This window comes from Pogonomyrmex barbatus, unplaced genomic scaffold (assembly GCF_055798465.1).
Source record: "Pogonomyrmex barbatus isolate J1 unplaced genomic scaffold, ASM5579846v1 scaffold2, whole genome shotgun sequence".
In the NCBI taxonomy this organism is placed as follows: domain Eukaryota; kingdom Metazoa; phylum Arthropoda; class Insecta; order Hymenoptera; family Formicidae; genus Pogonomyrmex; species Pogonomyrmex barbatus.
The window spans coordinates 6,631,692-6,659,674 of record NW_028297116.1 but is presented as its reverse complement, the minus strand read 5'-3'; the positions used below and the strand labels follow the sequence as shown (position 1 = coordinate 6,659,674).

Genomic DNA, 27,983 nt, shown 5'->3' with positions numbered 1-27,983 from the left:
CGCATGCGCCGCGCGCCGTTGGCACTCCTGGCAATCCGCCACAGTCCGCCGTCGACCATCGGTGTCAGCTGGACGGTTCCGTCAGATGGTGTCGTGAATCCCGTAAAATCACATCGATCGGTGCACGACGGAGATAGAGTCAAGATGAGCGGTGGTATGCCAGAGCTGGGCTCGAAGATCAGCTTGATCTCGAAGGCGGATATTCGTTATGAAGGTCGTTTGTTCACTGTCGATCCACAGGAGTGCACGATTGCCTTGGCTAACGGTGAGTAGCACGGCGGAAATCCAAGATGGATTCCCGCCGCATCGCATAGCTTCGCATCGCGTCGCATCTCATCTACCATGCTGTCCCGCCGCTGCCGTCACCATCATCCGTTGTCGCTGCCATTACCACCGAGATTCCATGTCCTTCCGCGTCTTCTTGTTCCTCGCACCGCAAAACAGCCGGTCGCTTGCTCATTCCTTCTCGCTCTCTCTCATTCTCTCTCTCTCTTTCTCTCTCTTTTTCTCTTTCGCCCACTCGCCCGCCCACTCGCCGTCGGAAGTGCTTGCGACCGGCAAATAACGTCGCCGAGTCGTCGAACGCCCGTGTCATTGTGCGCGGGAACGGGCATTGTACGTGATTCGTCACGTTCCATTACCGCGAAGTAAACGTAGAGGTCATCTCTTCGCAACTCCGCGGGAAGGCAAGATTCGCGAAATTGGAGCACCACCAGACGAATAAGTCCGGCCGATAAAGATTCTCCCGACACTGATTCGCCAGCACTCCGCGATCACGAAGTCGGTGGAAGATCGGAGATGGTCGGAGATGCCGCCGGTGCCAACGACATTGCGCCGCGAAACAATCGGAGGATCGCGGCGATCTGTAACTCCCTTCGTAACGAATATCTCTCCGAAACAAAAACCGCTTAACGGAAATCTTGGTCGCAATTGATTTTATCTAAGCTGATCTATCGATCGCATCGTGCGATTCGACCTGCACATGCGGCGAAAAATGTCGAGTGTCGGGTGTCCGTCGGAATTTTCGAATCACTCGATTTGCGTGCGTTATGTTGTACGTTGACCGAGGTTACCGGAAAATTTTCACGTCAATTATCTATTTTACTAGATTATTAGATTATTGATACTCGATAGTACTCGATAGAAAAATTTAAAAATTTTATATGAACACAGCTCGCCGTGTTGTATTACAACGCTTCGTAGATTCCAAGAATTCGAGCAGTTATCGACTAATGCCGTTATTAATGCCGAAGATGTAATTTTGAATTTGGATTTGGTATGTGTAACGCTTGTGTGGAATGTTTGTCTCTTTCTTCTGTTGAATGTTTACGTGTCCTTGCTCCTCTTGTCCCGCTTGTTCCAAACCGAGTAAACGAATGACTTTGGAATATTTCAGATATAAGGAACAAATATTATTCGTGGAAATGTACTGTTGGAGTCATGTGAAAGAAACTTATAAATATAAAATTTCTCAGTATTTCAGATCGCTTCTTACTCGGATAAAATAAACTGCAATGTTCACAAAATGACATTAATAATGGAACATGACATGGTGATAATTTACAAACCACTACAATTCTGATATAAAATTCCTTTTTCTATAATGATAATGTAAAAAAATAAATAATGTGTAAATTTTTTTGTACGATAAATTAATGCGATATAAATAATAATGCTATTATGGAGTAGGATTTAAATTCAAGGTGGTTATTATAGGTTATTTTAGTATTATAGATATTTTATAGTTTTATAACTTAAATATTCAATAATCGCTTGAGTATCATCAATATTAATAAATCACCCATTCAATATTAATATATTGTAATAAGAAATTGTAACGATATCTAATTACAATGAAACGAACTAATTTGTTGTTTTTTATAGTGCGCTCTTTTGGTACTGAAGATCGAGAAACTCAACTTCCTGTGGCACCACAAAATCAAGTATATGAATACATTCTGTTCCGTGGTTCAGACATTAAAGACATCAGAGTTGTCAACAATGTTAGTTCTATTCCCAATGATCCGGCAATCGTGCAGGTAATTATTTTATAGAATTTTTGTTTTCTAAACAGGAGTCATCTTGAAATGAGCATTATCAGGATTTATAAATAAAAACATTATATTAAACATTTAATTCTTTGTTCATAGATGACAGTGCAGCCATCTATGAGTCAGCAATCGTATCAACCACAGCCCAATTATGCTCATCCAATGATGGGCCAGATGGGCCCGATGGGTGGTCAATATGGAGCCCCCTACGGCATGGGCATAGGAGCTATGGGTCCGGTAATGGGAATGCCAACTGCAGCTAGAGATCCTCGCGGACCTATGAATAAACAGCCAAGTGAGTTGAGCTTGGGCTCTGCTGAACCCAATGCCATCTCTATCCCAAACTCACTGCCAACGGCCAATATCGACCCATTACCAAAAGATCAATCTCTGGAAGATGGTAACTGTTTTTGCTATGAAATATCCCTTGCCTTGCTGGCATGCTTCTTGCTGCTCCTGTTTTGGTAATGCCTGCAAAATTTGTCTCTATCAAGCTTTATGCTTTAGTCTCAAGTAATATAAAACGTATGCACACAAACACTTGATTATTTTAACATTTTTTTATATACATTATATTACATATACACTTTATATATTATACATTATAATTAACATTATAATTAAATTTTGAATTATTCTACAAACAAAAGCCTATTCCTATCTTTATTCTCTTAAATTTTTAATATCTTGCTTGCAAATTCCATGCTTTGCCTATGTGTTTTTTTTGTATTTATAGATATGTATCTTATAATAATTTTGAGTAAATTTGAGTAAATATTATGCACTGAATGTACAATAAATTTGTATATTTTTGAAATTTAAATATTTTTTAAATTTTGAAAAATATTTTTTAATGAATATGTCCATTAAAATTTTAAATCATTTTGTATATAATTTATCTTTTTTACATTTGATCTTTTTTTAAAATTAGTAAATATTATATCTGCATGCATTTTTCAATTTTATTCCATTTATACTTATAAATAACAGAATAGCAACAACAGTTGATAATAAACAATAATAATTGTTTAAAAATCCTCAAGAGATTTCTTTTACGCGAAACTTTTGTAGAAAGTAGTAGCAATCTTTCATTTCAAAAGTTGGGAATGGAAAGTATGTCTTTATTTTCTTATACTAAAGTTTCGTGTTGAATTAGGAATGCTTGCATTTTTGGTCAGCTATTATGTACCGACATTATATGACGTGTTTATATTGCGATATAATAGGTGTATTGGATCTTATCAGCGGTGGTTCTCGTTCTACCACTCCTACATCATCCTTATTGACAAGGAAAAGTCCAACTATGGATCAAGGTATTCAAGTAGGACATGAACAACAGCAGCAGGGCAGTAACATTGGCAAATTGAATGACAAGACAAATATCAGGACCGTCCAACCGCCTCGTCGAGACCATGACAGGTATTTTGCTTAAAAAATTACTAAAATAGAATTACTAAATATTTTTTTATAGTTTTGTAATAAAATAGTAAAATTTAGTGATAGTTTCATTTTTCAGATTTCTGATATTATTAAAAGTACAATTATTTTTATTTGGTTCGCAGAATTTTTTAATTATATAAATACAAAACAATTCAATGATAAATCCTTAATTATTATTAATTTGATTAAATTGTATAGTTTCATGAATGTTGATATAATGAATATTTTAATTTTGTGCGTGTTCAGCCATGGTAACAAGACTAACGTGGGTATGTCTCAATATAACGAGAAGAGAGATATGATAAAGCAAGATGGCCAGAATCAAGGTCATGTTCAAGGTGGTCGAGGCAACCGTGGTGGTTGGGTAAATCGTGGCAACATGAGAGGTCGAGGAGGTAGAGGACGTGGTGGTTTCCGCACGAATCAAGCAAACAACGCTGGTGCCAAGCCTAAGACACTAAAGTTTGATAACGACTATGATTTCGAACAAGCTAACACTGAGTTCGAGGAATTAAGGTAAGGTCATAAATGTTTTTTTTTGTTTTTTTTTTTTTTTGTTTTTTTATAAAGATTAATGATTGATCCTGCATGGTTACGTGCCGGATTCATTTCTAGTAATTACTGAAATGACCAATGTGGATACCATGCAAAAGTAAACCAATGTGAATTTAAAGCAATAGTAATTACAATCTAATACGAATTGCTTACGCATCACATTAACATTGTTCTATCATAAAATCGCATTATTTGGTTTTAATGTAATTTATATCAAAATGTGACACTAAGATGTAATATTCCCAGATCACAATTGGCGAAAACGAAAATTGATGGTGCTGACAATGAAAAGAAAGACGATAGTGGAAATGAGACAGGTGCTGGTGAAGGTGAACCCGAGGAGGAACCGGAAATTGTTCATTACGATAAGTCGAAATCATTCTTTGATAATATTAGCTGTGAAGCTGTTGAAAGGAGTAAAGGGTATGTTTCATTAAGAAAATATTTAATAGATACAATCATTATGCAATTAAATGTCGATACAATTATGATTTACATTCTTTAGAATCGAAAAAATTGAGATATTAGAAATTTAAGAATATTGAACTTTCTATATATCTGCATTTATACAACTTCTCAATTTTAAAACATACAAATTTTATGAAGTTTTTTTTCTTATAAAAATCGAATTTTTTAATTATTATATTATCAATATAATTTTGCAATTTACACAAAATTTTGTTTTCTTTATACTACACATTTTTTCAGGCGATTCCAACGCACGGATTGGAGAACAGAACGAAAGCTGAATTCAGAAACGTTTGGTGTGGCTTCAACAAGGCGCGGAGGATTCCGTGGCCGTGGTTACTATAATCGTGGAATGGGAGGAATGTATAGGGGCAGCGGTGGTGGTAACAACGCTGGATTCCGTGGTGGCTATCGAGGTAGCAGGGGCGGTAATCGCAAACCCCCTAACCAATTACAGAATAACATGGGAAGTCAAAATCGCGCGACCAACGAACAGTCTGCCTCTCAATCGCAGACGAACGTTATCTAAATAAAGAAAAGAAAAATGTAATTTGTCACCGGTATGGCGTGAAAAAGTAAAAAGTAATATGCCGGGGAGAAAGCGATGCGCTGCTCTATGTATAAGTATACACAACTATAGATTAAGATTTTTACGATATGCTCTACCGTTATGGACTGATTTGGATTAGAATTTGGCAGTTGGATAAAAGAAAATATATACGGCCGGATTAAATGTAGATTATATTACATAACGGAGTGCGTTTGCAATCGCCAAACCGGTGGTTATGTGTTTAGGTGACAAGAATTGCATACGTGGACACTGCTGGCGCATATGACTCTTTGCATCGATATTTTGCGACTAAATGATCGAAGAAGGTACTTTTAGAGACGAATTTTCTTATCGCTTAGTCGACAATGATCACGATGAATTGGCGTTAAAAGAATAGAACGTTTTTATCAAGGAAGCGAAGTCAATTATGATTAAAACGTTCCTTGTTCTTCTTTTTTATATTGATACTTATTTGTGTGAATTCATATCTAAGAAATCAGGAAAGGAAATTACTTGTGAGAGGACTAGTCGTAAGTTTTACTTGAAGTAAATGTCTTGTTAATATAATTCTTAATGAAATATGAAACCGCTTTAAACAAATCAGTGGTGTATCTGTCTGTAGTTAGAAAAAAATTGTGTACAATTCGATCGTGATCATTCTTTAGTCCAGTTTTCTCAAGACTTGACTATAACTAATAGAATATGGAATGGTTTTGGTGATGGTGACTTGATAATACTGGTCGTTATGGAATAGCTTGTTTGTATCCGTTTATCGGAAGTGGATGGCAACAGACGTGCATAAAAGTACTTTCTCGTCAAAGTATGTAAAAATCGATTGTATCTAATTGCATTTGTCGAGAATAGGAATATTGTGAGGTACATAGTACAAGATAAATCTGATAAAAATGGTATTCTTTTCTTTTGTTTTGATTTTTTTGAGTGTACGCAGACAAAGTTTTTCGAGTCCTCGGCACGAAGTTCATATAAATGTATAATTTTATTAAGGCGGATGAATATAAATGGGAAATAAGCGAGAGTCACACACAGTTTATATAAAACTTTTGTATTATTAAATTGTAATTTTACGGTCCGCCTACTCTTTCTTTGCAAGATCTGCATCTAGAATTATGGAAGGTATAAGCGTCAGTCTTATTGTAAGTAGCTAAGTTCTAAATCATGTTACATACTTGTCATCGTGTTTTGCAATTAAGGATTCCTCGATTGCTCTTATATATATCAAGTAAATTTTGATTAATACAACAAATATATATTATAATTAATGATTATATCAAATTTATAACTTATATATAATGCTCATTAAAATTTGTTTCCTAATATTTATAATTATATCTAAAATTAATATTTTGTCGGGGTTTCTCCGTATTTTGTTAACTTGAAAATTCTAATGTAAACATATTCAAAGGAAAATTGGAGCATTCCTATTTAATATACATGTATACAAGCAAAAAGTATTTAAATAATTTATTTCTAAATAAGATAATTTTTTTCAATTAAAATGTTATGTGATATAACAATTATGCATGTATATTCAAATAAATTCATAATTAATCCATTTTTCTTTCATAAATTTATTCAATCGTTCTAATTTTGGAACGAACATAATGCTTTATACATGTAAGTAAAATATCCGAATTTGCATAGATTATGCAAATTTGAATGGTCGTAACAATTTTCAAAAGCGTTAAACGCAAATAAAAATTTATTCGTCATAATTCAATTATAATCGACTACTTATGCATTCGAAGAATCCTTTTGGATGCACGGCAACGCTGCGCGTAGAATTATGTTACATGGCGATGTGAGTAAGACTAAACAAAGCATGATAATATCCTTAAAGATATAAGACGTGGAGATGAAACAGAATAAAAATATTATTTGCAACTATTATTTTTCTATGGCTCGTACGGAGTCCCCCAACTCTCATACAGATATATAAATACACACATAAACACATACGTACGCAACTTGAGATTTACATAACTGATAAGCAAATCTCCAATAGGCTATCAGAGGAGAAATGCAGAGTGAGGTAAAAAGAAACGTAGGACTACAAAACGAAATAAACGAATAGTAGAAGGAAGTAAGAAATGATAAATTTAACTTTTAAGTTTCATGCTTTGAGCATGCGAGAAGAATTCATAATGTACGCGAGAATGGATTTTTGTTTTGTACAGCGGATATATTGTGATTTCCGATGCTGAATAATACTGAAATGATGAAATAACACGTCGTCGTGTCATTTCCAATTTCCTACACACTACTTACCCAACAATCGAATGAAATAAACACTTTTTCGTTTCTTTACCAAGTTGTCACGAAAATTGTAAAATATATTCATGCGGACATCGTCCTTTCCATGCTTCTTCTTCGATGAATGCAAATGTGAAAGATAAAACTTTTATGAGTTTAAATGCTAGATTACGCGAATTTTAAAGAGCGACTCTTTGAGATATGAAAGATGCGTGTTGTGCAGTTACGAAAAAAGAAAAATGTACTCGGATGTAAATAAAATTATATAACGCCTTTAATAGGACTCGAACATATGTTGTTGGTAAAGTTATCGTGTGTTTGGCGATATTAAAGTGTGCTGCGCGTTACATGTAGTGTGCTGGATCAGAGTGTATGCATAAAAAAAACAGCGTCTTCCATGCTCTATCCAGTATTTTAAATGCTTGATAAGCGACACAATATCTAGAATGATTTATTATACTCGATATCGCACTCTTTAAAGTTTAACGGATCTTATTGGTCCGTAACTAACTGGAAGATTATGTTTTCCTATTTTTGCACACGAACTTCTCATGCCGATGTTTTTAAATGGCTCAGAAGAATTGTCATACATTAATATAGAAACATAAAACTTCCATTAACGTGAAATTTACTGTAGACATTTATAATATTGCAGTCTGCAGCCATGAGTTAATCCTACAAGATCTGTATAAGATTTGCATAACACTTTAACAATTTTTTTTCCAAGATTAATATCAGTAATGTTCTTTAAAAAAAATGATTATCAGTATTGTTCTTTTTAAAGCGTTTATTATTTAAAATTATTCTCTATCACAGGCATCTTCATACAATCTGATGTTTTGATTAAAAAAAAAAAAGAAATGAAATTGAACACGTATGTGTAAGGAAATTACGATGGAAATGTGAACCAGCGCAGCGGCAAAAGATCGGAGTGGCAAAAGAAATATGCGTAAGATTTTGTAATGTAAAATCATCTACGAGGAATCTCAAGGACGCATTTTTCCACGTATTGCTCTGATTTTTGTCCGTACTGCACTTCCGGTTGCACTGATTTACGCATATCTTCACGAAATATCTTCACGAAGTTTCTAGTTCGCCACGCGGATTGAAGAAGGATTTTGGACGCTAAGAGCGAGTAGAGAGCGAGAGAGATCACGGTCGGGCGCTCGCCGGTTATCAGGCACAGCTCATCAGTCCTGTCCTCGTGCTGTCGCAGACTTCTCTTATCGTGCGACCTCCCACGACCTTAGTGTCAACATGTGGGAAGTTATTCTTGTAGTAACGGCGCAGAGTGTGAGGATTTGGCACGTAAACTTCGTAAGGCGCTCTGCCGCTCTCGATAACCCAAATACTACCGCACTCGCCGATCCTCAAGATCGTCATTAAACCCTGCGCGACTACGTAAGGCCTGTAAAAATAAGATTAAATAACGATGAGACGTTGAGAAATTTATCTCTATTAGCGATTACACGTAAGCACCAGAGGAGATGTAACGTTCGTTTCAGGATCGGATTTACAACATGAATCTTAGATTTTTAGAGCTACATCTTGAATTTTTACATTTTTGTAACAAGGAAAACATTTCTTCTCAAACATAATTTATTTACTTAATTAAATATTTAATATTCATTATTTGTTAGGAAAGTAAAATATGGATTTATATTATAATTTAATTTGGCAAGGATATAATAAATCAGTGCTTATTTGGTTATCATGTCGGATTAAAGTTTGACATGTCAATGATATAAAGACAATATCGTCGATGACTCACGTTTGTATCGAGAACTGTTCAAGATTTTTGACGAAATCTGCCTTCATAACTCTGGAGAGAAGTTTATTGGGGCTATCTACTGTCAGGGCGGTTTCCGTCAGTCCTGGGCACAGAGTTATCACGGTAACGCCAGTCTTCTCATAATGACAAGGATCCTATTAAGGAGCAAACGGGATTATGAAAATTCTTACTCTAGATAATGGAAATACTTTCTTAGTGTCTCGCAAGATCGCTTATAAATGGCAATATAAATGTTAAAAAATTAATTTTTAAATAATTATTTTAAGAATAATTACTTTAAGGATAATTGTTTGTATGGCTGGAACTAGCTTAACTATATTAAATTCTTTGTGTAAAATTACCGAAAGAGACTGCGATAGACCGATGACGGCGTGTTTCGTGGCAGTGTAAACCGGAAGTTGAGCTGTATTTCGAATATCCACATGCTGGCTCACGTTCACCAAGATACCACCATGACCACCTGTATCTCTGCTCATATATTTCATGGCTAGCATCGCGGTGCTCATCATACCACCCTAGAAGATCAAACATGGCACATTGAGATCTACTTTTTATTTTTATTATGCTTATTATTATTATTATTATTATTCATTAATGACATTTATTTTCTAGTTATTTAATATTCGTGTATTTTGATAAAGTAATGGAAAGTCACGAAATTAGATAAAGTATATCTGAAGTTTTAAGAAAACACATTGTAAGAGGGCAGAATATGAAAATGATAAAATTATCGAAATCACTGAAGTGATCAGCAAAGTAAGTAAATTACTAATAAATCAATAAACTGCTATCAATATTGATATTTACGATGTTCACTGCGATTTCCTTTTCCCATCTTCGCTCGTCTAAAACTCCAGCGTTATTTATCACGATGTCAATGTTCCCCAATAGCGATGACGCTTCTTTGAAAGCCTCTAAATTGATACAGTGGAGACAAAATAAGATAGCAATACTCGGTGAGGGGTTCAGTGATTATGGTTTTGAGACAAACATCTATACGCGATTTGAGAATCTCGCTACCGTATATTTACCAGTAACTTGCTTGTGATTAGATATGTCGGTGTGTATGAAGTGCACCTTCTTCTCACCATAAGATTTTGCGATGCCGAGTGCGATTCGTTTACCACTTTCAGCATCAATGTCCAATATGATTATTTTCTGCAAAAATAAATTTAAATTAAATTTAACAGAAGTGATGTCAATATTTTATAAATATTACTAACAATTAATGCTATTCTGTAGAGAAATGTTTAATTTGTAAAATAATATTAATTTTTAATTTAGAAATTATAATTAGATATATCATCAGATTTTTCAAATTTTTACTTGTATTGATTATTTTTTTTAAACTTACGTTTGCTCCGTGTTTCAAAAAATGATTAAGAAAGGCATAGCCCAATCCTGCCGCACCGCCAGTTATTAGAACATTTTTTCCAGAAACGATGCAATTGATCGCTTCTATCTCTTTTGCTCTTTCGGACGCCGAAGAACGACGGCGGAGCGATCTTAGACTCGGATCTGTAACATAAAACTCGCTCAATAAATGAAAAAAATTCACTTTAAAGTACAAATAATTTTAGAGTTATAAAAACTATTATAGAGTTATAGAAACCATTAATTTGTAAGGTAAGCTTTTTATGATAAGATCGGGCATTGAATTGCAAAATAATTTAGAATATTGATCAAATACATGTTTTGCGTTAAACGCAAAATCAGACCTACCTATTTTATTCTCCATAAATGAAACCGCTTTGGATATTTGAAAAATAGACATGGCCGGCGGATTTCCGGCGTGCTTATAAGTCTTCGAGGTAAAGCTAAAGAACTCAGAGTTCGTGTCGCTAACACGTACGTGTCGACTGAACTTCGAGACCGTTGGAATGGTATTTATATGCGATAAGCAGCGATGTGGGATATATCGCGATATTGCGACTCCAGTTCCCGTCGTGGCGGGGATATTTCAGATGGCAAAAGGTGGACTCTGGGCTGTAGATTATGCATAGATCAAACAATCACTATCTGAAATAGATTCTTTCGTGAAAACTTGAGATCGTCGACGATTTAAAAAATTTTAAAATCGACCGTCGTATTTTGTTAAACGTAAACATTAAAACTAAATTTAAAAATGTTAGATTTATTACATCTGCTTAATCATCTCATACTTAAAATTTTTCAGGTGTGTAAAAATATATATTTTTTTAAATATGTAATTGAATATACGCATATAATTATCAAATTTTCACAAAAAAGATGATGATTCTTAATTAAATGGCGCATCGGTTTATATTAATTTGCATTTCGTGCAAACGATTTCAAGTTTTCAATTTGAAACAAAATAAGCGCCAAAATTGAATTCGACAACAGCAACGTAAAGAAATATTGTTAAAATATATGATTTATTTAATAAAATTATTTTTCGCGATTTATTAGCTATTCAACGTGATTCTCCGTCTTTTCATTGTCTCTCTTATCTTCTCTCTCGCTAGACCAGTCGCGTCTCATCATTTTCTTTTCGCACTGTTCCCGATAGCATTTTCCCTAATTAACCCCTTCAGCAGAGGCTAATTAATCGCGTCGCGCCGGCAACCCGCTTTCTAATACTGGATATACTGGACACAGAGAGGCATTCTTTGAAACATTGTATTTGTCTTTTTACTTCATGACAACAGTTATATATAATATCTGGAATCGTAGACCAAGCGATGCGACGGATTAAGTAATTGCATTTCAACAATTATATTGTACGGCTGCTTCTTAGACATTACTTTCTACCTTCTTTCTTCTTGATAAAAGATTTTATTAATAAAATATATATATATATATATATATATATTTATTAATAAATATAAAAATAGCAAATATGAATTTTGAGAAATATTAAATCCTTTTTATCTATTTTTTTATAATATTTATTTTATGAGAGATATAAAAATAATAGACAGAGAAAGTTTATTTATTTATATAAAGAAACGTTTATGAGGTAATTGAAAAAGTTACGCAAGATATACTAGGAGTAATCAAATACTTAAGCAATAAGCGAAATAAAAATTTATTAAAACGCATCCCAGTTATGCGTCTTATTTATAGAGTTTCCGCGAAATATTTGTTTTGCATATTTGATTTTACCCCAGCGGGCCATTTCATTAATAAAAATTTACGACAGTCGCGGGAGACGGGGCTTATGGATCGTAGATTACTTCTCACCATGCAATGAGAAGAAATATTTTCGCCCTTTTGCGCTCCCTATGTATCATATTGTAACTTCAGACAATGTATTTTCATATTACTTCCAAATTAATTTTGTTTCTGATTTTTATTTTCAATATTTGTTTTAATTGCGTCTTTCGAAGTCTAATATTCATTTCTACCAATTTCTATTAATTTTTCTTAGACTCTCTTTGAATTAGATAAACTGATTCTTAGAACTAAAAAAAAAAAAAAATAAAATGTAAGTTAAATCGAGATCAAAGCTAATCTTCAATGACAGGACATAAGTCCACATGCCTTCTGAATAAATACAGAAAAGTATAAAAAAAAAAGTAGACTTAAAACACCAATTGCGTTTGAGTGTCTTAGTAGTTATCTTCTCAAATTGATAGAGATGCATTCGATAAAAAATTTACAGTACAGCGCATAAAACATTTGACGTAAGTAACGTTATATATGTGCGTGTGTACACACTATTTGTAAAATAAAATAATAATTTACAGCAGAGGTCAAACTCAAGGCAAGAAACTATCGTATGGTTCCGGATACGTGCGACGATCATCGGATGATATTAACTTTTGAGTCTGATCGCTCGCGTAATTATAGCAACAAACATAAATAACGCAATAAAATCGTTATCAATGATCGTATCATTGACAGTCAGCCCTAATCAAATGACCTCTCCATAGCTCCACCATTCGGTGGGAAATTTCCTTTTTTCTTCAGAAATAACAAAAGTGTACAAAAATTAAGAGTAAGAAATCGATGAAAATCGAAGTTAATAAAGGAAGCAATTTTGTATTTAATTTTTACATTTTACCCGTTATTATTATATCATGATATATATTTTTTGTCTATTAAATGTACACTATATATTATTTAAAAAGTGTTTTAATAACAAATAACAAACATTATTCTTCTCGCCGACTTCTAGGCCTATCTGTGAAATATAAATGCATTATCGATTTAAAAAATGAAGAAAGCAGATAATACGAGGAAGAAAAGGCTGACGATCGTTGCATCTTCGCAATATTTGCAAATTATGGGGCGCTTATCATTGATCGCTCGTGGCGTTGGCGAACTTTAGAAATAACGCACTTAAAAGTGCAGTCGTGTGGCACAAAGCGATGATAAGGACTTGACGTGCGCACAGCTCGTGCTCGCTGCATCTTATCAATAGAAAAAAATGCACTTAACGTCCGATCGGCGTCGCGCCGACGATAAATCAGCCGAGAAACCGCGGCGTTGTTGCCTTCAAGCCGATACCAGTAACCGGTACGAGTCGGTTTCGATCGAACTTTACTCCGAATCGAAAAGGAAAGTAATTTCTTAGGCGGTTTTTACTTAGTTATCGTGTTATACCGTATAGTAAAAACACGGGGCTCTCATCTGTGTGGGTTTTTATGCGTCCACTGTGCAACGATCCGGAGATGCAACAGTTCATGATACACGCGTATTTGCAAGAGATTACAGCTCTGCATATTAAATGGTTAATAACTGGTCCATGACTGACTGATTTGTGTGATATTTAATTATTATACTGACATCATTGTTAAAATGTAACTTTCTTATTTCATATATGATGCGGCAGATTTAAGAAAATGTTTAAGTGACCTAAGGAAGATATAATATAAATAAATGATTTTTTTCAAATAACTTATTCTTAATATAAATTGTAATTAAAATAACTTGTAAGATTATAAAATAAAATTATTAAATTTTATAAATAAGATAATCTAATGCTCGTCCACGACAGTGTATTAAATTATAAAAATAAATTATTAGCAATCCTTGTTTTTAAAATCGCGTGATACTCAACTGTATTAATTTATTTTTAAATCTGATTTCTATATTTATATATTACAGAAATAATAGTTCAAATTTTATTTTATATATATATATATATATATATATATATATATATATATATATAATAAATAAATTTCAAGAAGGATTTCTATATTTATATATATATTACAGAAGTAATAATTTAAATTTTATTATATATATATATATATATATATATATAAATTTCAAGAAGAATTTAATATGCACGTTATTTCTCGAAATATTAAAAAAATTCTTTCAAATCTTACACGTCTTATTTACAGGCTAAAAAAATTAAATTTGATTCCATGTATAACATCCACTTGTCCAATATGCATCCACTTTAATTAACAATTTAGATTTAATATTCAAAGTCTATCGTAACTTGCCTGTAAAATATAACATAAACCTTTCATTACAGAAAATGTGTTTTTTATCATAATTAATTTTAAAGGTAATCAGATATATGTTCAAAAATAAGAAAAGCATTACGTACAAAACAGAAATATATTGAAGATTCTGTTACAGATCTCACATTACAATTTCAATTAATTACAAATAATAACAACAGATTTTATTCAACCAAACATGTAAAAGAGAGCAGTCCATTTTAACAATATTATTTGATACACGATGAATGTATGAATTGTTTAATCCCTAATTGATCTCATGCCAATCTTCTGTGTCGACTTCGATTTTCTTCTGTGGCAAAGTATCGGGTAATTGCACTTCGTAAACCGGCTTTTCATCCTCGCTGATCCACACACTGCCGTTCTGTGCGCATCGAATTATATATACTAATCCGTGAGCTACGCTTTCCACCCTGACAACAAATTTTACTTTATGTTTTACACAAGTTTTGGGAGCACACTAATTATATTACAGATTAGCAACCTACCTCTGAGGCCGATTGTGCATAATATCAGCTTCCGAAATACCTTCGGGTAAACTTTCTAGGACTGGTGCATCGGTCAAACCAGGACATAGAACGATCACTTTTACATTAGTCCTCTTGTAATGATAGGGTTGCTGAAATAGAAAAATATCTGATTACGACACAGTCGTCTTTTTTATATAAAATTATTTTTTTATATAAAATTTTTTTATAAAACCGTGTCTTATGTAAAATTAAGTCAAGTTTAAAATCGAAATATTAAATTAGAGAAATTAAAAATAGATATTTATTGTCAAAAGAGATATGTTTTCAAAAAGGAAAGAAAATTAGTTCTTATTTAATCATATTTCTAAAACTTACAATCATCTTGAAATATTTATTTTTCTATATTTTACTACATGATAATATCATAATTTCTTTCATGATTATATTTCTTGTTATGTATTATAAAGTCAATTGCAACATTTACATTTTTTAAAATACTCACTGCAAAAGAACGGCTGAAACTAACTACGGCGTGCTTCGTAGCAGAATACACCGGAAGTTGGGGTATCGCTTGTAATCCGGCAATAGACGAAATATTTACGATAACACCACCCTTGCCTCCGGAATCTTTCTGCATTTGTTGAATCCCCAAAAGAGTTCCACGAACCACAGCTGTCTGCAACACAATAAAGTTAATATTTTAAAACATTTATTTAAAATTATTTTTTAATAATTTTATTTTTAATTGAAGCCGTATTTAAACCTCATGTTTATAAATTTTTTAACGATTACGCGTAAGCTCATTTAAGTGCAACATCTACATATATTCATATATTAATAATATTTTTATAATTACATATCAAATATTTTGTTGCCAGAAAATACTTAAAAAATTCTAATTATTTTTTGGCTCTAATATGTTATTAAATTCAATACTATAATCAGCAACTGAAACACAAAGTTAAAATTAAAACTTACCACATTAACATCGATAGCTTTAGAGAAATCAGTTTCATTTATTATGCCTACATTATTTATTAAAATTTCCAGCCCGCCGAGAATATTAATCGCCTCTTTGAAAGTCGCTGCAACAATTAATATTTTCAGTTTTGAATACATATCCATTGAATACATGTGAAAATAATAAATGTAAATAAATCTGATTTTTATACAGATATTTGGCTCAAACAGTAATCAACTTTGTTTATTGATTTATGTATTAATAAAATATTAATTAATAAAAAATAAATATATTTATATACGAGGATCGTTTGAAAAGTTTTGAGCCCAACAAGTATTTTTTCGATCAAATTCAGTTTTATTTTTCAATAATCTTCTTTTAAGTCAATACACTTTTCCCAGTGATGCTCCCACCCCTTTAACCCATTCATATAATAGTTGGCGTCGCAAAATAGCGTTGCAAAATAAACTTTTACGGATGATCTCCTCGTTCGACGAAAATTTTTGTCCCCCGAGCCAAACTTTGAGCCTAGGAAATAGGAAAAGTTACTAGAAGATCTGGTGAATACAGATCTGGTGAATACAATACATGGGTAATCAATCAATTCGAATTGCAGTTCGTAAGTTTTTGCTATGGCGATCATCGAAGTGTGAGCCGGTGCGTCATCTTGATGGAACAGCATTTTCTTCTTCTTCAAATGTGGCCGTTTTTTCGCAATTTCTGCCTTCAATTTGTCAATTAATGCGTAGTACACTCCCGTTTATTGTTTTCTGACGAATATATCGGATCTTAAAGCGCCGAACACGCGTCGTTAGACACACGTATACACTTATACGCATACAGACAGAATACGCGGAGCTGTTACATGTTTACGAGGAATCGGCAGGCTAATATAATAGATATATTGCTTTTATTTAAAAACGCGAGTTCTTTCTAATAGTTTTGCATTGTATAAATAGCTTATCTCCGAATGCTTTGCTATGTAAGATTCATTTAAATGATATCCAAGAATTGGAATTGCGGATGTATAATAAAATAATTTATTCTTATAAATTATTCTTATTATTCTTAACTAACCGAAACTTTGAAATATAACAAACTCAGTGTAATAACAACACGGCGGAAAAATATTTTGACACTCCGAAAAAGATCTCGAATAAAAGCGATACTCGGAGGATCTAGAAAAAAAGTGTCGAACCTTCGATTTCGAGCCGCACTTATAAATTTCAAACAATAAACGATTACTTATTTATTAAATCCGACAATCAGCGTTAAAATCTCTGATCTTTCCGAACGCACCGACTCACATCCCAAAGTTTTACCTTTTTCAAGATAGTTAATGAACACAATTCCATGACTATCCCAAAAAGCAGTCGCCGTCATCTTCCCGGCCGATGAAACCGTCTTTTTCGGAGCAGGTTCACCCTTCGCAGTCCATTGTTTTGATTGTTCCTTCGTTTCAGGAGTAAAGTAGTGGATGCAAGTTTCATCAACAGTTCTTAATCGACGCAAAAAATCTGACTCGTTTCGTTTAAATTGCTCCAACAGGGCCTTGGAAATGTTCATTCGAATGCGTTTTTGGTCCACAGTGAGCAAGCACGGCACCCATCGCACCCCTATGCTTAATTTTTTAATCAATATATGACAAACACGATATGATGATAATTCTTTCGATATGCCTGCAGCCTCTGCTATCTCTCTAACTTTGATTCGACGGTCGTCCAGTACCATTTGGTGAACTTTTTCGATGTTATCGGTAATGATCGCAGTTGTTGGCCGTCCCGAACGCTCAACCAAGTTGGTGCAACCATATTCAAATTCAGCTGCCCATCTTTTCACGATGGCAAATGATGGAGCAGAGTTCCCGTAAATAGCGTCTAATTCGGCTTTAATTTGCGTAGGCGTATTGTCTTTCAAATGTAAAAATTTAATCACGGCACGATATTCGATTTCTTCCATTTTTACAAAAAACACTGACATCAACTGGCACGAATAATTATCAAATAATAACTGAACGTCCAAATGACTACAATTTTCACAGATATCTTTCAAAGCATATACGATTGTAATACCAGAATGGTTTTAATAAATAATGTCATCTTCATGTTGAGGCTCAACTCAAAACTTTTCAGACGACCCTCGTATATATATATATATATATATATATATATATATATATATATATATATGAATAATATGGATATATGTTTACCATCAAATTCGGAACTATTCGCCACGTCACAATGGAGAAATACGGCACGTTTTCGACCAAATTCGTTATTTAAACTCTCTACAGCTTGTTCTCCAAGGGATTGCTGTATATCAATCATAACAATCATCTAAAAGAAAAATTTACTTTTCTATTATTTACGTAAAGAAATTTATAATTTGTAAATATTTCAAAATTATTACGATACATTATTAGCGATTGAATTTTCTTATGATTTCTAATAGTAGCTTTGCTACATCATAATCATGCATGCGATTACGGATTATTCTGAGATGATAAACGTTTATCTTTTAGCTGAATTACGTATAAATGCGATAACAGTGAAACATTTGAAATTCGCAAAGCAATCACATCTATTGATAATAAAAATTATTTGTTAATTAATACAAGAAATTCTGATTTAATTTGACAAATACATATTAAAAACAATAAAATACATTTATTTTCAAATAAAATTAAAAGATATAAATTATATAATAAATAAATTTTCGACTATAAAATCTTTTCAAAAATATTTATAAAACTAAATGATATTAATAATATAAATTTATAAGGAAAGATTAAAATTAAAAGTAAATTAAAAATTTATATTCAATTCTTTTTTAATTATTAGTGTTATATTTTTTTCTTTATTCTTTTAACTAATTTAAAATTGTTTGTTTTTAATTTTTAATCAATTATTATTTTAGTATATATTTTATTTATTTTGTCATTAACGAAAAAAATAAGATAAAGCAGTGTATGGAATCACTTTAATAAATTTAATGAATATTTTTAAAAGAATAATGTATAATGCTCTTATTGTTCTTACATAATATTTAGTACTAATACATCAATATAACATTATATTAATTTAATAATGTATATAATATTATTATTATTAAATTACATACTAAAGCGCCATTTCGTAACAGTTCCCTGCTAAATGCCAGACCCACACCACTTGCAGCTCCGGTCACTATAACTCTTTTATCCTTGATCTGCATCTCTTCTTTAATTTTTAATCTCTTCCAAATATATCTTTTCACTCGTGAAAATATTTCTTGTTTTAAGATCAATATACGAATTTGCAGATTTTATATTTCTACAGTAAAATATGGTTAAATTGCACAAAGTCAAAAAGCCAAGATGTCTCTCTTTGTCAACGCGATCACCAGCTGCGACATGAATCTTCAGCCGATCCGGGAGCCTCCTTGAATCGATATGGAAGAAGCCACTGTTTTCGTTTGGCGATCTTCGACCTCGCGATCTGTGTGACGTTTGATTCGTCTCTCCTCGTGCGAGATTTCTTATCCGCGGAGACGATACTGTGGACGTCTTGATATAAATTCATATTTCAATCGTGTAATTTATACGGCAACGGCGCGCTGAGAAAATATGTAACGTTTCTCAGAAAATCAGTGAAGTGAAACTGCAAGTTGTGCTTTGTTGGGCTCACGAATTTTTGTGAACATAGAATAACTTGGTCCTAAAATCGGATTTAGACGAGATCTCGTGTATATCTTATAATATATTAATTTTTAATTGCAATGTTTAAAAATTATTGAACGTAAATAATAATTAATTGAATACTGCAATTAAAAATTATTGAACGTAAATAATAATTAATTGAATACTGCAATTAAAAATTATTAAAAATTATTGAACGTAAATAATAATTAATTGAACAATATAACTGGTATCTCAATCGGATGAATAGTTTTTGAGCTATCTTGCACGCCAATTTTAAACTCCTATAAGAAGTCGGCGTGCAATGTAGCGCTGCTTGTATTCTTAAACAAAAAATCAAAAGGATATCTTTTTTATATGAATAATACTATTACAAATAGAGCTTAAATTAAAAATAGAGTCAATTAATAATGTAAACCTCACAAAAAAGAAATCAATTTAGTTTTTTTGTTTCAAATGAATACAAGCAGCGCTTGAACACATTGCACGCCAACCTCACATCGGGAGAGTTCAAAATTGACGTGCAAGATAACTGAAAAACTATTTATTCGATTGAGTTCTCCCTGTGCACACATTTAGATAAATATTCCCCTCATAAATTGAACTTCTATTTGCAATTGTATTGTTCATATAAATAATTCTTATTGCATAATTAATATGCGAAAATCGATATTTTCGTCTTCAATATGTCGCCACTTTTACAATTTTGCATTATTTTCTTTAAAAATAGGTTTAATTAATAATGTAAACCTCACAAAAAAGGTATCTTTTTGGTTTTTTGTTTAAGATGAATACAAGCAGCAGTACATTGCACGCCGATTCCTTATGGGAAAAGTTTAAAATTGACATGCAAGATAAGTCAAAAACTATTCATCCGATTGAGATCTCCCTGTGTATATACATCGCTTCCAACGAAACGATTAAACATAGAAACAAAGTCCACGTAAAAATTACAATGATACAATTGATATAACTGTAATCTATAAAGGTCATCCAGTGCAGGAAATTTATTAACAAGGGACAACTCGGCCAATCCGGAAATTCTAATTTTAATATAACATTTATACTGCGTTCATGTAGATAGAATAAATAGCTAAAATTTTTAATTAATGTCAAAAAGTTTTAAAAAAAATAAAATCTTTACTTCTTATATGAACAACAATCTCCACCTTTCTTTTATATGTCGTAAAATTTGAAATAGAAAAAAATGCTGTATAAGAAATTATATAATAAAAAAATCTTAAATTTAACTACATTTATAACATTTAAAAACTATATTTATTTTCAAGAACTCAATACTTTATTTTTCAATTAAAAGATATGTATGTTAAATGTATGTAAAATACATACGTATACGTATTTTACATACATATTTGTATAAAAAAAACTTATTATAATATTGAATAGTAAAATGTACTAAAAAATGCGATTTCAATGTTTAACAAAATTTTATTATTCAATAGTCGACTGTTTAATATTGAAATTTTGTTATATATTAAAACTGCATTTTTTTATATATAATTTATTATTTATAAATATTAATATTGCATTATAATAAATTAATATTATCTAATGCACACATGTGTAATGTTTTATACATTGCATTTGAAATTAAAAATAAGAAGATATTTATTTAATATTTTCTTTTTTTAAATTAAATATATGTATATCCAAATACTTTTATATTTTTTTTAAATTTAAGTAGAAAATGTAAATACCTCATTAATAGTCTAAATATTCTATCTACATTTTATCTCCTAGAAAGCATAATTATTAAATTAATTACGATTACAGTTGCAGGTGACAATTTTTTAATTCACGATATATAAATTCTAATTTTAATATATTAGAGTCAAACTGTCCAAATTTTTCACCTTGAAAAAGTGTGTATATTATTTTAAATTTCTATTTTCCGAAAGAAGTCAGAATCGAATTAACAAACAACAAATTAATAATTATAAAATCAATATCAACGAAATTTTAAACATGACGATGTGTTTCAACGTGAAGGGACAGACATATTTTCATCTCCCTTAGATCGAGCGATTTTTGCGCCATATCAAGTGGAGAAAAATTCGAACTTTCGCTTTCGGGGTGCGGTCGCTGTTTCGGCTGATGTTTCTAAAAATAAAAGGAGCCATGGGGCCGACGTGGAAGGCCGCCGGATAGTCTGTCGAGGAATCGCGAGCGCACGCATTTACGCACGTGCGTGGAAGGCACGCACCGGCCGGCGTCGCGCACACCCGCATGGCACGCAGACGCGCCAATCAATATCGGGCTATACCGGGTGTGCACCCCGACCATCGCGACCATCAGTCAGCCAGTGTACCTTCGACTACTAACCACACCTTCCCGGAGTTGCCTCGCCGCACCGTTAATCGCATCCTTTTAACGGAAAAGAGACACGTCGTCTGGACAATCCGTACGCAAGCTAGTCGGCTTGCCAGTGTCCTTCGCATCCCGCCTGTTGCGAAACCTCAGCACGGGTGGAGAAGTCCGAAAGGTACGAAAGGAAAAGAGAAAAGATTCGAATTGATGAACGTAATCTCGAGGTGGACGAAGGGAGAGAATCAGACGATATGTAATAAATGGATTTTTGTCACGGGGGAAAGGATTTGAGGATGATTAACGGTATCTCGGACTTCCGACGTGATTGAATTAAAAAAACTTTGTGATATCAAAATGAAAAATGTGAATTGTATTAATACCTGAGATCGTTGATATTAGTATTTTATTCTCTTGCTGATGTGTTGATGTGTTCGGTCAAAGTGACAGGTTGGAGAATGTGCGCTTGACGTGAATGTTCTCTGCTCTTGGAACACATGGAGTTGAATTACTATCCCTTATAAAAATAGCTGAAATCTATAAGAGATAACAAAAGCTAAATTTGAAACTCGGAGAAATTATTTTTATCTTTTCTTTTGTCCTTTTTAAACATGATATTAATTATGAAAAGGAAGAGCAAAGAAAATAAAGAGTTCAGACATAATAAGAGGAATAAGGAACAAAAAATTAAATATAGAAAATTAGGAATAGAAAATTAAATATCGATGTATGAGAGATCATTCAATATACAATCAAGGAATATTATTAATTGACAGAAATGTTTTGTTCTTAATTATGTATATTTAATTCCTTACGCTTTATTCTCGTTTATTGTGTCTGAGCCCTAACAAAACAGAAAAAGGACAAAAAAGCTCACAGCATATATCGATTGGCTACTTTTTATTTCTTAGTTTTATTTTTGTATGAGAGTTTTCCTTTGAAAAATATATGAGTGAGGTGTCAAGGTTGAATAAACAAATTTAGAAACTTAATAAAACTTCTAACGAATTAATTCAAAATAATAGTTAAATTCAACCTACTTAAATCAACAAACATATCTGTATCAAAAAACATTTGTAACAACATTTATTTTTTTATTATTATTAAGTTGAAACGTATTCAAATTTCCACTAATTAAATTTGAATTTGTATTAAATAAGCACAATATATTTTTTTCGTAGTGTTACGATCTTCCTATTTGGCATATAAAAATATTAATCTAAATCTATACTGAGATACTATTTTTAAATTTTATATTTGCAGATAGGAGAGAAGATAAAAATCTATCAAGAAAATGGAAATAAAAGGGCGAGTTGCCCTAGTGACTGGAGCTGCATCTGGTATCGGCAAAGCGTATGCTGTCGAACTGCTGAATCAGGGTGCTAAGGTATATTATAATTTCAGAGAAAATATAATCAATAATGTATTTGTTTCGCACTTTTTATGTTGTTTAAATATCTCTTTTCTTTCGAAGAGAAAGGAGAAAAATCTTAATAAAGTCACTATTTGATTTTTCAAATCCCATACCTCGTGTTTTATTTTTACGATTTGGAATTTTACATAAAATGCGTTTCAAAGATTCTTCGACGTGTTTTTTTTTCAAAACAACTAATATTTAGATTTGCTTCAGACAAAAACAAACCCAGGCAAAATCAGAAACTTATGATCTTTGAATTTTAAAGGGAAAGATTATCATTAACATGATTACATGATTGCATACGATTATGCATACATATCTTATTATATTAATTTGAATAATTGCATATTTTATTACACAATATTATTATACAATATTACTTTCATTTTATATATTCAATACTTTTATTAATAACAAATGTATTTTTTTGCTTTTAGAAAATTTTTATTCAATAATTTTTCTAACAGTCTCGATGAAATTTCTATATTCTAAATTTCTATTAAAAAATTAAATTTAAATTAATTTATAAATATACAAAAAGTAATTTTTTTAAGTAATTCTTGTAATACATAATTGACGTAAAACTTATTTAAAATATTTTATTGTGTACAGGTAGCTATCTGTGATATAAACACCGAAGAAGGAGAGAAACTGGTGGAAACATTAGCCGCAAAGTATGGTAAAGATCGCGTGATCTTTTCGCAATGTGACGTCACGGATTACCCGCAATTCGAAGGTACGATCATTCGCGATAATAACCACACACGATTTTTTATTTATCGCCGATTTATTTCAAACCGCATAAGTGACTAACGCATACATACTTACATCGTTTTCATTTCTAATGCAATTCTTATGTAGCATACGATGCAATTCAATTTGCAGAATCGTTTCAGACAACGATCGCGGAATTCGGTCATATTGATATCGTTATCAACAACGCTGGTATCATGAACGACCGATTCTGGGAGCTTGAAGTAGACATTAATCTTGTAAGCAAATACCCTACAGCTTCCTTGCGAAATGCTCCTGCATGTCCTGTTCTAATAACATTAAGAATTGTTCTTTGCGTTAAAATATTATATTTACGACGTCCCTGTGAGAATTTGTTTTCGTTTTTTATCTTATTTATTTTTTAATTGAGACAATTTTATAATGAATCATCCTAAATTAGGATAGAAATTATTCCTAGTTATTTGCCTCTTCGTTAAATTTAGATAATGTATTTTTATAAAGTAGTATATTTTTAAAATTTTTTATTTTATAATATTTGTGATTTAAAAATTAAATGTCTCTGCAACTATAATTATAGAATGGGGTAATACGCGGCACTTTGCTCGCTCAACGATTTATGGGCACCGATAGGGGTGGCCAGGGTGGAATCGTTATTAATACCGGCAGCAATGTCAGCATTAATCCTTACGTCAGCGTGCCAATTTATTCCGCGACAAAAGCGGCTATTGTCAACTTCACCAGAGCTTTTGGGGTAAGCTCTTTTTATACCTATCTAAATCTTGCATTATCGATTATAATCGTTGATTCGGAATAACAAATTTTTCTTTTGATCAAGTGATTCTGATAAAGTGTTATGTAATCAATATTATACTCTTTCTATACTTTTTTATCGAAAAATTAGCAATAAATCTGTGCATTTCTAATTAAAAAATATTTTGAAAAGCAATAATACTTATATCTTAAATAAGTAATAGAACACAATAAAAATTAATATGTATATTCAAAATTGATATGACTTGTAAAAATATATCGAATATATCGAATAAATTTATGAAAATTTATATTTAAAAATTTAGACGATGAAATTTAATAATTTATTAATTTAAAGTATATGTTTCTTTTTATTAAATTAAATATAAGAGATAGTTATATTAATTTTGCTCTTAATTTTCCTGAAAGGATCAATACCACGTAGATTTGACGGGTGTTAAGGTAATGGCACTCTGTCCGAGTGCCACAGATACCAAATTAGTACGAGATGTCAATAGAAAGCTTCTCTTGGCTCGATATGAAGATGCCTGGCAAAGAGATACGGCCTCGTCAATTCCTCAAAGGTATAATTTCACATATTTTCTCTTATCTTTACATCATTGTGACGAATAGCTCTTATTGATTATTTCCTAATTACATAAATTACATAACGAGCAATACTTTCTAATAATTTTTTAGTAAATTTGTTTCAAGTATTCAAATTAGTTGCAATTAGAAATTTAAGAATTATATATGTTATATTCAAGAAAAATATATAATAATTACAGTATGAAAAAGAACATTGTTTTTGCAAAGTTGTATATGTAAACATGTATAGAAACGTAGAATAAAAATAGCACAGAGAAGCGCATAGATTAGCATACAGATTGTGCAAAATTAGTACATAGATTTGAAAACAATCGTCAACGCTTTAGGGCGGAACACGTGGCGAAGGCATTGATACACGTGTTGAGTAGCGGAAAAAGCGGCAGCGTGTGGATGGTGGAGAAGGACCAGCCTCCTCACGAGATCAGTTTTGCGAAGCACTAAGGGAGTCCGCACGTGTGCAATGATTCTTCCTCGCTTCGCTGCAAATATCTATGCCGTACCGCACAATTGTAATTGTAATTTGTATCAAGATATATAACCCGTCGCGCCGTCGTTATCAAAAAGACGGAAACGCGAGCGAAAACGTATAGTTATTCACATTTTCATAAAAAATCCAGAAGACCAATGTGTTTTTCATTACTTTTTTTTTTTTTTTAACGATAACGAATGCATCATTCGGGTCTGATATATCTTCTCTGACTTTTGATAGGAAACGACTTTTGCTACATTTTATACTGTCATAAAAATCCGCGACAGAGACCGCGGCGAGTACGCGGATTTTTAATAATTATGCGACAAAAATTATCGCGATATAAAAAAATTAAGAAAAAAAAAAAAAAAGAAAAATTCGCAACGACACAGGAAACATTTATACGTCGCAATGAGAAACATTAATTACAAAAAGAGAAAACGAGCAAACGATGTAAAACAATGTAAAAGATGTAATAGCTTTCGCTTCCGTCCCGCACCCGCGTTGCGAATTCTCATTGATTCTTGCATGAGTCTTAACAATGCCTTAACAATGTCAGCGTTGTCAGCGTCTAAAAATGTTCGAGCTCGAACAATTTGTGTGACATTCGAAAAATTTCTAGGCATTGTGATTATGTAATGTATCAACGGAAATTATCGCAACGATATTTAGATCCTGCCGCACTCTGTAACCGTCGCGTGACTTATTAACTTTTTCTAAAACGCACATCATCATAATATCGACGAATCCTTTAACGTCATTCCGTTTAACAATATTGAATGTAATTGTAATCGCATTTCATCAAGTCGAGTATAATAGAAACACTTTGTATTTATCGCTTGTATGAGGAAGAAAAAGGAACGAGCGTATAGATAAAGAGCGAAAGAGATAGAATGAAAGTGATAAACATTTATTTTAGTGCTCTAAAAGCGTACAAAAAAGATATAAAAAAGATTACATATGTTTCTTATAATGACTAATGCAAATAACTCTGGATTCACGAAAGCTTTCTTCATGAAACATCACGAGAACCTTTACTCTCGAATTAATTACATGTAATTGAAGAAGAAATTATAAATAATTAAACAAGAATGGAATAATAAGTTACAGAAATTTGTAAAATACGATACGATTTTTATTTCGAATGTTTACAGTTTAATGTTTATTAATTTAAATATTATTATAATTATTAGAATAATCAAATAATAGAATTAATTTGTTTTATAAAATAAATCTATAATTTAAATAAAAGATTCAGTTAGTTATTAAGAAAGATAGATAATATAATTTTCTTACAAATCTTAGGAACTTAATATAAAAGTTGAGAATTTTGTTCCTGCAAATTCCCACTTTGAAATTTCGAAAGTTCGAAAGTTTCGAAATATGATATGTGTTTTGAGAGTTGTCTGCGTCAGTTATCTGTAACCGTGAATTGAACCAAAATCCGTCGAACAATTACTGCACAAACAAAATTATATATTCTCAATCGTGTCTATAATTTTTCTACCGTATTTTGAGGGAGATAAAAATATTTAGAAACAATGTAGCGATAGAGTTAGAATCTATAACCTAAGTGCAAGCACACTCGATGCAGTCACGTTTTTTCGATATTAGACATTAGGGATTATGAGAAAATTTGTTTAATGCGTAATTGCATCAGATTGCAAAATTCAGATCGACATCGGTCAGATGTTTAGCTGATTAATGAATTTCGTTTTCAAACATCGCCCTTTCGAATAATTCTTTGTAGCTTTCCATCGATGAAACGATTAGTGGAGATTCCGTTTTTGTGTTACATGGTATGTATGTTGCTAATCTTGCCAATAAAATGCATTGCCTTTTAATAAAATCAGCGAATCAGCTCTCTCTCTCTCTCTCTCTCTCTCTCTCTCTCTCTCTCTCTACTTTTATAATTTTATATTTTTTACAAGAATAACTTCCATAGCTTTTCCTTTTGACTTTTTTAAAAAATTGTAATTTTAAATTAATTAAAAATA

The 27,983-nt window shown here is 32.1% G+C and overlaps 4 protein-coding genes and 1 long non-coding RNA gene across 6 annotated transcripts; 3 read left to right on the top strand and 2 right to left on the bottom strand.

Annotated features, from left to right (window-relative positions):
- Window positions 1-25: 25 nt before the first annotated feature.
- tral (LSM14 family protein trailer hitch) lies at window positions 26-7,309 on the top strand. Of its 2 annotated transcripts, none has more exons than XM_011649400.3 (7): window positions 26-265; window positions 1,885-2,039; window positions 2,151-2,451; window positions 3,278-3,470; window positions 3,738-4,007; window positions 4,293-4,469; window positions 4,755-7,309. In XM_011649400.3, the coding sequence occupies exons 1-7, from the start codon at window positions 145-147 to the stop codon at window positions 5,041-5,043; spliced, it is 1,506 nt and encodes a 501-aa protein (XP_011647702.2). In that variant the 5' UTR covers window positions 26-144; the 3' UTR covers window positions 5,044-7,309. The 2 variants fall into 2 exon arrangements, with proteins under 2 accessions (XP_011647702.2, XP_011647703.2); XM_011649401.3 differs by having other exon boundaries at window positions 27-265; window positions 2,151-2,346.
- A 795-nt stretch (window positions 7,310-8,104) lies between these two features.
- On the bottom strand, window positions 8,105-10,992 carry LOC105433908 (15-hydroxyprostaglandin dehydrogenase [NAD(+)]-like). Its single transcript, XM_089077545.1, has 7 exons — window positions 10,850-10,992; window positions 10,482-10,645; window positions 10,159-10,285; window positions 9,935-10,041; window positions 9,469-9,642; window positions 9,107-9,261; window positions 8,105-8,743 (listed from the first exon to the last, which is right to left on the bottom strand). The coding sequence occupies exons 1-7, from the start codon at window positions 10,899-10,901 to the stop codon at window positions 8,512-8,514; spliced, it is 1,011 nt and encodes a 336-aa protein (XP_088933671.1). The 5' UTR covers window positions 10,902-10,992; the 3' UTR covers window positions 8,105-8,511.
- A 3,657-nt stretch (window positions 10,993-14,649) lies between these two features.
- On the bottom strand, window positions 14,650-19,483 carry LOC148936615 (15-hydroxyprostaglandin dehydrogenase [NAD(+)]-like). Its single transcript, XM_089076237.1, has 6 exons — window positions 19,126-19,483; window positions 18,215-18,341; window positions 16,020-16,126; window positions 15,544-15,717; window positions 15,060-15,190; window positions 14,650-14,984 (listed from the first exon to the last, which is right to left on the bottom strand). The coding sequence occupies exons 1-6, from the start codon at window positions 19,216-19,218 to the stop codon at window positions 14,819-14,821; spliced, it is 798 nt and encodes a 265-aa protein (XP_088932363.1). The 5' UTR covers window positions 19,219-19,483; the 3' UTR covers window positions 14,650-14,818.
- A 60-nt stretch (window positions 19,484-19,543) lies between these two features.
- LOC148936614 (uncharacterized) lies at window positions 19,544-20,843 on the top strand. The gene is made up of 2 exons (XR_016139087.1): window positions 19,544-19,728; window positions 20,469-20,843. It is a non-coding gene; the product is annotated as an uncharacterized LOC148936614 (long non-coding RNA).
- A 985-nt stretch (window positions 20,844-21,828) lies between these two features.
- LOC105433932 (15-hydroxyprostaglandin dehydrogenase [NAD(+)]-like) lies at window positions 21,829-27,835 on the top strand. The gene is made up of 7 exons (XM_011649441.3): window positions 21,829-22,184; window positions 23,270-23,393; window positions 24,036-24,159; window positions 24,309-24,415; window positions 24,736-24,909; window positions 25,338-25,492; window positions 25,844-27,835. Exons 2-7 carry the CDS (start codon window positions 23,301-23,303, stop codon window positions 25,956-25,958), a joined length of 768 nt encoding a protein of 255 aa, XP_011647743.2. The 5' UTR covers window positions 21,829-22,184; window positions 23,270-23,300; the 3' UTR covers window positions 25,959-27,835.
- Window positions 27,836-27,983: the final 148 nt, after the last annotated feature.

Coding starts and splice junctions, on each gene's coding strand:
- tral (XM_011649400.3), top strand. CDS start 145: ATGAGCGGTGGTATGCCAGAGCTGGGCTCGAAGATCAGCTTGATCTCG. Junction 2,040..2,150: donor ATGATCCGGCAATCGTGCAG/GTAATTATTTTA, acceptor CTTTGTTCATAG/ATGACAGTGCAGCCATCTAT. Junction 4,470..4,754: donor GCTGTTGAAAGGAGTAAAGG/GTATGTTTCATT, acceptor ACATTTTTTCAG/GCGATTCCAACGCACGGATT.
- LOC105433908 (XM_089077545.1), bottom strand. CDS start 10,901: ATGTCTATTTTTCAAATATCCAAAGCGGTTTCATTTATGGAGAATAAA. Junction 10,042..10,158: donor TAATCACAAGCAAGTTACTG/GTAAATATACGG, acceptor GTATCAATTTAG/AGGCTTTCAAAGAAGCGTCA. Junction 9,643..9,934: donor AGGAAATCGCAGTGAACATC/GTAAATATCAAT, acceptor TTGATCTTCTAG/GGTGGTATGATGAGCACCGC.
- LOC148936615 (XM_089076237.1), bottom strand. CDS start 19,218: ATGCAGATCAAGGATAAAAGAGTTATAGTGACCGGAGCTGCAAGTGGT. Junction 18,342..19,125: donor TGTTACGAAATGGCGCTTTA/GTATGTAATTTA, acceptor TTTTTCTTTTAG/ATGATTGTTATGATTGATAT. Junction 15,191..15,543: donor GTTTCAGCCGTTCTTTTGCA/GTGAGTATTTTA, acceptor TTTCTATTTCAG/CAACCCTATCATTACAAGAG.
- LOC105433932 (XM_011649441.3), top strand. CDS start 23,301: ATGGAAATAAAAGGGCGAGTTGCCCTAGTGACTGGAGCTGCATCTGGT. Junction 23,394..24,035: donor TGCTGAATCAGGGTGCTAAG/GTATATTATAAT, acceptor TATTGTGTACAG/GTAGCTATCTGTGATATAAA. Junction 25,493..25,843: donor GCCTCGTCAATTCCTCAAAG/GTATAATTTCAC, acceptor TCAACGCTTTAG/GGCGGAACACGTGGCGAAGG.